This window comes from Hydra viridissima, unplaced genomic scaffold (assembly GCF_058129835.1).
Source record: "Hydra viridissima isolate aposymbiotic clone 2 unplaced genomic scaffold, HvirCarnegie_v1 scaffold_1, whole genome shotgun sequence".
NCBI classification, from domain to species: domain Eukaryota; kingdom Metazoa; phylum Cnidaria; class Hydrozoa; order Anthoathecata; family Hydridae; genus Hydra; species Hydra viridissima.
In genome coordinates, this window is record NW_028324300.1 from 16072449 (window position 1) to 16082030 (window position 9582).

The window sequence follows — 9582 nt, forward strand, 5'->3', positions numbered from 1 at the left end:
TCATTAATTATTTACAAATATAACTAAATATTTAGGGTAACTTATTCATCACCTGAATGTTCATTGTTTTATAAAAGCATAATTACGCCTTAATTAAGTTTATTTATGCAGACTTAAGTCTGCAGAAAAGATATACAGGGTGACCGGAAAGTTCTGTCAGTACTTCACAATCAATTTATCTTTAATGTAATATAGATAAACTACTGAAATTACAGAGAAAAGATATATATAATGGAAAACTCAGTAAACAGATTAATTTTGTTAAAACAGGGTTGCCTTGTGTGTCTTGTTCTTTGTAAAACCACGAGATGCAGTGTCAAAGTATGTTTTTCAATGCATGACTCAATACTGAGCCTAGCTAAGTTGTTTAGACAATCCTGACCCATGGTGGACTTCAATTATTTTTTCATAAGCTTAAACTTGCTGAATTTCCTTTCTGCTGATGCTACTGTGGTTGGTGATGAAGGAACATCCTCAAACTGACACTGAGGCACTTTCTAGTTACCAGTACTTTGCCAGTTGTAAACAAAGTAAAGTCCCTTTCTTAACTTATATCTGCATTTTCATAAAAGTAAGACTTGTACCAGAAAAAATCTGCGCGTGTTCTGATGTGGTGTTTACGGAAACCGTGCATCATTTTAAATAGCTAATTGTTTTAAGAATGTCATTGTACTAATGTTATTCAAAATTTAAACAACTCTGCTATTAAAACAATTATTTTTAATTGAAATATCATCAAATCAAGATAAGAAGTGAGAAAATATTTTGCATATTCACGTTGAAAATCCTGGTGTATCAAACAAAACAATTTCTAAAGCGCTGCAGATTGCTTTGAAAACAGTGCAGAGCGTTGTGAAACGATTTAAGGACACTAGTACAATCAAAAGAAAGTTAGGAAGTGGAAGAAAAAAATGTTTTGCTAGACGAGATCTTGGTAAGAAAGTGAAAGATGACTTAGACAGAAAACCGGAGATTTCTGTTCGAACTTTAGCGAATAAATTTAAGACAAGTGCTTCCAATATACAGAGTAAAGAGAAATTGTGGTTATAAATCTTATAAAAAGAAAAAAGTTCCTTGTCGTGAAGAAAAGCAAGAAAATGTCGCAATTCGATGTTCAAAGCTGCTCTATAAAAATTATGTACTAAAAAATCTTGTTTGATTATTAACGATGAAACTTATTGTGCTGCATATTTCCGATCTCTTCCAGGACACCAATATTTTTCAGCAATTAATTGCAAGAAACTGAATTCCATTCATAAATGCATTGAAATGCAAAAATTCGCTAAAAAATTCTTAGTTTGGTAAGCAACTTTTGAATGTGGTGAAAGAAGCTGTTTTGAAGTTTTGTGACTATGGGAACAATTAACACCAAAATATACATAAAAGAATGCCTCAAGAAATGTCTTTTGCCGTTCTTAAGAACAACGCGGGTAACCTGTTATTTTGACCCGATTTAGCATCATATCACTACTCTGGGACAACTTTAAACTGGCTTAGAGAACATAAAGTAGATTTTGTTGAAAAACACTGCAATCCACCAAATTGTCCCGTACTACGTCCTATCGAAAGATATTGGGCTCTTGTCAAAAGAGAACTAAGGTTCAATGTAAAAGAAGCCAAAAACATTAAAGAATTTAAAAATAAATGGATTGGAGCTACCAAGAAAGTCCAGCCGAAGACTGTGCAAAAGATGATGTCGAGTGTAAAACGCAAAGTGCGTGCGTTCTCACGTACAAAACTTCACAAACTTTCTTAAGTGAAATTTAATAATATTAACAAATGCGCTTTCAAAATATAACCGATATAACAATCAATATCGAAATACAATAGTTAAATATCCTTTATAATGTTCGCGCAGATTTTTTCTGGTACATGTCTTAACCAAATATTGTGTAACGTCTATGTTTAGATTCGCCGCCTAAACCAGTTGGCATCCTTGTTTTATAGGGCCTGGTTTGAAAACACAACAGTTTAAACAAGCAATTTTTAAAGACAGCACTACTTCAGCATGGGTGGAGACTACGTTAGATGCAATAAAATCTTTTGAAATGTATAAACAATTTTTTTTAAACCCATGAATTATGTGATGTTAGTTTTATATAACCAACATTTACAGTCACCAAAATGTGAGTAGGTCTTGTAAGAAAACCACACGTTTCACAAAATTTTACCATTTTTCACTTTAAAACTTCATATAAACATAATCTTTGTATTTGCCAAGCAGTTGATTATTACTAACAAGATGCGTTAAAATGCCCAAATAACATATTTAGTTTAATATTTTAGAAGAAAAACTGATTGTCCTAACCAAAAACTAGTGTACTGTCTTATATTATCAGACTTAAACTCAGCTGTTCCATGCAGAAGAACATCTATTTTACTAAAATAGATGTTCTTCAGCATGAAACAGTTACACCCAAAAAACAGTCACAACTTTTATTACGCTATAATTTCAGTTGTTTTTTTTTCATGCGGCTGTTTGTTTAGGATGAATAATCGGTAAAGTGAGTGATGTTTCCCCATGCAAATGGGCTAAAATTATTTTAAATATTACTTAAAATTATTATATAACAATGTAGGTCTCTAAAAATGACATAATTTGAGATATAATATAAAACTTACCGTAGCTTTATCAAGTTAAAAAGATAATTTTAAACTAATTATTTTTTTTTAAAGATGTTAACAGCTATAACTTCTATCTACCAAAAAAAACAAAATAATGAACCAAATCTGGAAATATTTTTGTGTATCTGATAATATGAGAACGGCATTGAAAATCTTTTCTATTAAAAATTAGAAATTAAGTTTTACGTCCTCGACGCACAGTGGAAAATAAAGGTGTGTTTCGGACCAAAAATCGATAACTTTTAGTTACTAAAAATAGAGATTTGAAATTTTGCACAAATGTAAAGTAGTATATGACGCTTCTTGAGAAATACTTTTTATAAGAATTTTTTGTAATACAATATTAAAAATAAATAAATAAAAATCAAAAACTTCAAAATTGGCAGTTTGTTAATTTACACTTTAACACAATGCTTTACAAATGTATGAAAATACCTTAAAATTATTAAAAACGACGAAAAATACATAAAGTGCTTACCTACTAATTATAGAAATATTTAAAAGAGTTTCTTAATAACAATTTTTAAATAGTTGCTTTTATGAAATAATGTATAGGGGAGAGTGGGGTATTGGCGAACAGCTAAGCGGGAATGCGAATTGAAGACAACTATAACTATATATTGATGATATTTATTGCTTATCATTTAGTCTAACTATTCAGTTAAAAACACTCAAAAGCAATTTTCATACATCTTATAAAAAAATAGAAAATTCGATCAAAAACAAAACCATTGGTGTTCGGAATTACCCTACGTACGTGGGGTAATTCCGAACATACCGTTGTATTAATTATAGGTTGTATTAATATACCCTAAATATAATACGTGTTAAAAAACTCCATGATTATGATACTTTGCAACTACATAAAAAAAAGTTTAGGTTTTATGTACTTAGTATAGCCAATACATAAATGTTTCGCAAGTAAAAATTACATGAAACAAAGAGAAAAACTTAGAATAGATCTATCGTGAACAACATGCGCATCTATACTACACTACTGTACGTCTGGAACTGATCATGGAACACACACTCGCCAGGGGGAAAAAAATTTGTCAAGTTTCCTAATCGAACATGCCGTAATGACCTTGTTCGGATTTACCCCGCGTTCGCCAATACCCCACTCTCCCCTAGGTATATTAAGGTGGTACCAGGGTAAAGGTAACTTTTTAACAAGAAATTGAAAACTATTAATAGACTTTAGCTCTTTTCTGTTAATGAACAAAAAAAATATATAAAACAGTAGCCCAAAAAAAAAAATTTTAGTGATGACGTCATTAATTATGCGCATAATTAGTGTTATGTTACCCCCAAAACTGCTTATTCTTTCATCTAATATAACTAACTCAAAAAGAGTCAAAACTGCTTGAAAATTTGAACATGAATTCTTTAATGTATTAAGAATGTTGTCAATGAAACAGATTTTTTTAAAACATTTTTAATTTTACCAGGTTGACATTCGAACTTTAAGATATAAAATTAAAAGGTAGTTTGGGACCAAAGCATGATAAAAATGAGTTTTAAATAAAAAATAACAAAAATTTGCTTCACAGACAACATTCGTAATATGTTCATCTTTAAACCTGCAAAATTTCAGCCTATTATCTATTTTCTATGAAAAGTTTTTTTTTCTGAAAAATTGAGATTTAGCGAGAAAAAAAGCGTTTCTAAGGTCGTTGTTATGAAGCAAGAACCAAACTGCTCTTTAAAAAAAGGCCAAACTTGATTAAAATTAAGAAGATTTTTGACTTTTTGCAATACGCATATTGAAATAGGAAGATTTAAGAATTCAAAACATTAATTTTGGTATTTTTCAAAATTTTATCAAAAATAGCCGTTTTTTACCCTGGTACCACCTTAAAGGTACTATATCATAACTACATAGGGACTTTCAGTTCCTGAAATCAGTTCGTTGACTTTCAAAAGCTGCAGAGTATCTTCATCAAGTTCTTGCACATTTCACGCAAAGAGTTTATTTGGCTCTTTACTTCATCTACAATGGCTTTAGTTTTCTTGGAAATCTCTTTGCAGAATTCTATGCATATAGGTTGACAAAAACGAACATATGAAGGTGCCGGATTTTGCCAAACAACTGCGCCAGTTACTATATCAATTAGTTTGATAGGCACCAAAGAACTAGTAAACAAATTTGCATCAGAAATAAGTTCAGATTCCTCTGGAAGTTTCTACTTGTATTGGCTTTGGCCAGTGAAACCATCACAGCCCCATTTACTATATGAAAGTAAATGCTTGAATTCAATACTGTACACGGAATCTATGGTCAAAATTCTAGCTACAGTGTGATCCAATAAATCTTGCAGTTCCAGAATTTTCGGATGTGTGTTCGTAATTTCTATTGCAGAAGATGGTGGATAGCAGGTCTGTTTAATTTCTTGAATTTTACAATATGGTGGAAATATGGAACAATTTCGTTCATTTGTCACCTTCCTCATGTACAAATATTGTGCTTTTGTTAAATCTGAATCAATAAACACGCTGAGTGCTTCTTCATCAGTTAGCATATTTTTCTGGCTTGCGTTTTCCATAAAACTCGATATTAATTTTTTTTTTGTCTTTATCAGCAATCCTTAATGATTCCACAAGTTTTGCTTCTGCTTCTTCTCCTATTGAATGCAACGCCTGAAGATATGTATTAAAAATATGCTCGAATCCATATTCCTTAAGTAACATGGAATTTTTTCTTTTTTTTGCTGGATTCTGACGAATCTCCATAAGACACGCACGGCCTTCCGCGTTTTTCAAAAGAAGTAGATGGCGTGGAGTCGGTAATTGTCTCTTCTGAGTTAGGTAAAGATACACAATATCCAACCAATCACTGTTCTTAGATAAAAAAGCTTCCTTTTTCCGTGACGCCAGTATCCATAGTTTATTAAAAGACGGAATAATGTGTCTTTGAATATCACCCATGATGAAACACAAGTTGTCCTCAGAAAGTTGATTATTTTCTTTTAAAATTATTGACAGTGCCTCAACTGTCTTTCCTCCATCAATATAGGAAAGCAATAATTTACATTTCAAACACTTAAAAGTTGTCATTTTAACAAGTCACAAAAGTAACTTAAGTAATATTCAATACTCAAACAAGTTGATTTAATTTCCACTGTGAATTTGTTATACTGATATAAATGTTTCAACTCTTTATATATTGGCAGTGTACATTCACTACAAAAGGAGTGCAAAAATACAAGAATGCCATGGTATAAATAAAAAATTGATAATAAGTTAAAAAACATACACCAAGCTATTGTTATAAATGAACAAAATTTGAAACCACGATAAAAAGCGGTTTTCTGTTTTTTTACTTTTATCACTCTTTTCTCGATAATTTCGGAAACCGCACGTTTCTGCAACTCATTCTTATACATGTTTTTAATAAACACCTAGGCTACAATACTACATTAAATGTAAAGCGTGGGGAAGCGTGGGTAACTACCAAAAGTCTCAGTGAACTTGAAGAATATTAATTTTTTTCATTTATTTAATTGTTCAAATAATTACTCCTAAACTGAACCATATAAGTAAAAATGTGTAATTTTCTTAAAATCTCCATAACATGAGCCTTTCAAAAATGTATAATACTTTATACTTATTCCTAGAAAGTTTTTTAGAAAATTAACTTTTAAAGTGATGAAGCGAACAGGTTTGAAATGATCATCCGCAAAAGTAATAAACAATAAGGCTTCAAAACATTTATTTTTACATAAAATTATGTGAAATTCCTGCATTATAGTAATGATTGACCATTAAACTATTAAATAAAATTGAAATATAATGACAGTAGCGACATTAGTAAAAAACATTTATTATATGCTGTTGCTCTACAATTTTCCACTGTGCGACGCCAACGAACAAATTTAATGCTTCACGGACTGTGCGTCTGGCGCTAAATTGAATTTTCTGGAGCTTTCAAGAATGTTTCCCATGTATTTATATGGCCATCTCAAAAATCCAATCTAAATTGCAGCAAAAATATGTAGCAAAAAGAAAAGATAAATTTATAAAAAGATGATTTAAATAGTTTAGACTAATTTTAGGTATTGCATATAAGGTATTTTAGGAAAACACAACAGATTTATTATATATATATATATATATATATATATATATATATATATATATATATATATATATATATATACATATATACACACACACACACACACACACACACACACACACACATAAAATCTAGAAATAGAATCTGCTGGTCTTTCTTCGTATAGCTAATAACTGGCGATGTCATACTCAAAATCAAGTTATCCAATCAATCTGCCGTGAATCTGGGTACATACTTGCAATCATCTTGGAAGAAAGTGTCATTCTAGTGCAGATTCAATATGGATGTTGGCCTTCAAATATGACTGATGGGATACCAGAACCAATCGTCAGAGTATTTTATTTAAACTTCTTAAAGCTTGAAGTGGCATCAGAAGCAGAGATAACTGGAATGAAATCTTCCAAATGCTTCTTAATGTTTGAGTACTTTAACTTCTTAATGTTTGAGTACTTTAACTTCTTAATGTTTGAGTACTTTAACTTCTAGTATTTAAACTTCTTAAAGCTTGAAGTGGCATCAGAAGCAGAGATAACTGGAATGAAATCTTCCAAATGCTTCTTAATGTTTGAGTAGAGGCCTCTTTTATTACAGTGATTGCTTTGTAATCATGTGGAACATGTATTTTATGCATAGTAGCTACAACTAAAGTTTCTGAAGTATCTTTGTCAAGGTTATAATTGTACCTTCTTTCTTCCAGTATTTGGTGCAATAGTATCAAAGCATGTGATAAACACCTGATTTGGAATTTCAAAAGATTCTGACTAGAGTCTGGTCAGGTACCCTACCAGAGTCAATTTGAACATTATTTAAGAGAAGGCAATCCTTTTGCTAAAATTCAGAACTAGTAATAGAGATTGCAGCTCCTTTTAACTATTAATTTCCTTCTACATGTGCAACTAATTTTCCATCAAAATAAACAAAATTTTCCCCTCATATCCTCAATATTATTTTCCTATATTTCTTTTTCTTGGTTTTGAAGAATCTCATAGCACTTCTGTTGGAATGTTTTCCTATTTTTTATCAAATTTTATTTGAAATCTATTCCTTGGTTGTTCATAATAATAGCCATTAATATTTGATTTAAGATGATACAGGACCTTCCTAGTATTTACATTCATATCAATACTAGGAGGATCCTAGCTTCAACAGTGTTATTAAATGAATATTAATCTTGCGTTAACTACTTCTGATTATTCATTTCATAAAGTGATGCATTTGATCTGAAGTAAATAGATATATTGATGCAAGATTAAGGTAAAATTTGAAGAAAATAGTTAATTTTTTAAAGTTCATTTGTATGTATGTATGTATGTATGTATGTATGTATGTATGTATGTATGTATGTATGTATGTATGTATGTATGGATGGATGTATGGATGTATATATGTATGGATGGATGAATTTCATGTCATATCATGTTTATATTTCTGTTTTTACTTTTTGTAAGATTGCATAAGATGAGTGAAACAACTGATAAAAATCATCTGTTTGAAGATATAACACCAAAAAAAGATGGTGGTGTTCTTAAAACTATAATTAAATGTGGTGAAGGTCATGAAACACCGTTTGAAGGCTGTAAAGCTTATGTTCACTATGTTGGAAAGCTCCTTAATGGTGTAACATTTGATTCTAGCCGTGATAGAGGTGAAGTGTTCAGTTTTATTGTTGGCCGAAACTCTGTTATCAAAGGTTGGGATTTATGTATGACTACAATGCACAAAAATGAAGTTTGTGAAGTAAAAATATCTCCAGAATATGGTTATGGTAAGGAAGGTATACCACCTAAAATTCCAGAAAACTCAACATTGATTTTTGAAATTGAATTATTGGAATGGGAAGACGAGAATGTTACACCAGATGGTGGTGTGAGGAAACGAATTATAAAAGTTGGGGATAGTCCTAACAAACCAAATATAGACTCAGCAGTGAAAATTCATATTAGAGGATCTTACCAAGGCAACCTATTTGATGAAAGAGACGTAGAATTTGTAATTGGTGAGGGATATCAGCACAATATTGTTGATGGTGTTGAAAAAGCAATTTGTAAAATGAAGAGATTTGAAAAATCAAAAGTGTTTGTATGTTCAGACTATGCTTATAAAGACAAAGGAAATGAAGAGTTTAATATTCCACCAAATGCTAATGACATTGAATATGAAGTATGCTTGTTTAGATTTGAAAGAGCCAAAGAATTTTATGAAATGGACTATCCTGAGAAAATAGAAAAAAGCAAGAAATTAAAAGATTGTGCAGCAAAATGTTTTCAAGCTGCAGAATATGAAAAAGCAATTGAGATTTATGACAGAATTCTTAAAATGGTAAACATTAATGACAAAGACAGTAATTATAATGATGGCTTACCATTTGTAGTTACTGCTAATTGCAATTCTGCACTGTGTCACTTAAAATTAAAAGATTACCTTAATGCAAAGAAAAAGTGTGAGAATGTTTTGAAACTTGATAAAAGTAACGTTAAAGCTTATTTCCGATTGGGTGAAGCCTATATTGGATTAAATGAGTTTCAAAAGGCTGTGACATCATATGAATATGCCCTAAGGCTAGAGCCTTCAAATTCTGCTGCCAAGTCCCAATTAGCTCATGCCAAGTTGCTATTGAAACAACAAACTGAAAAGGATAAAAAACTATACGGAAATATATTTTCCAAACTACATGAGGCCTAAATTTAGTTTTTTTGATTATTTTAAAAAATTAACATTCTTTATTTGCAGAAGAATTTTTGTTTTTGCTTATTGTCAAAATGCTAAGTTAATTGTATTATACATTTTAAAAACTTTTATTATTTGCTACTTTTGAGTGTTATTCGTAGTAAGTAATTTTTAATCTATCGCACCTTCATGCTCCTAAAAATGTGAACTTTATA

The 9582-nt window shown here is 30.6% G+C and overlaps 1 protein-coding gene across 1 annotated transcript; it reads left to right on the plus strand.

Annotated features, from left to right (window-relative positions):
• The first annotated feature begins 6925 nt into the window (after positions 1-6925).
• Positions 6926-9508, plus strand: LOC145187983 (peptidyl-prolyl cis-trans isomerase FKBP5-like). The gene is made up of 2 exons (XM_090091425.1): positions 6926-7954; positions 8149-9508. Exon 2 carries the CDS (start codon positions 8159-8161, stop codon positions 9380-9382), a length of 1224 nt encoding a protein of 407 aa, XP_089947551.1. The 5' UTR covers positions 6926-7954; positions 8149-8158; the 3' UTR covers positions 9383-9508.
• The last annotated feature ends 74 nt before the right edge of the window (positions 9509-9582 follow it).

Bases quoted from the DNA above. Each gene is read 5' to 3' on its own strand.
- LOC145187983 (XM_090091425.1), top strand. From the start codon at position 8,159: ATGAGTGAAACAACTGATAAAAATCATCTGTTTGAAGATATAACACCA.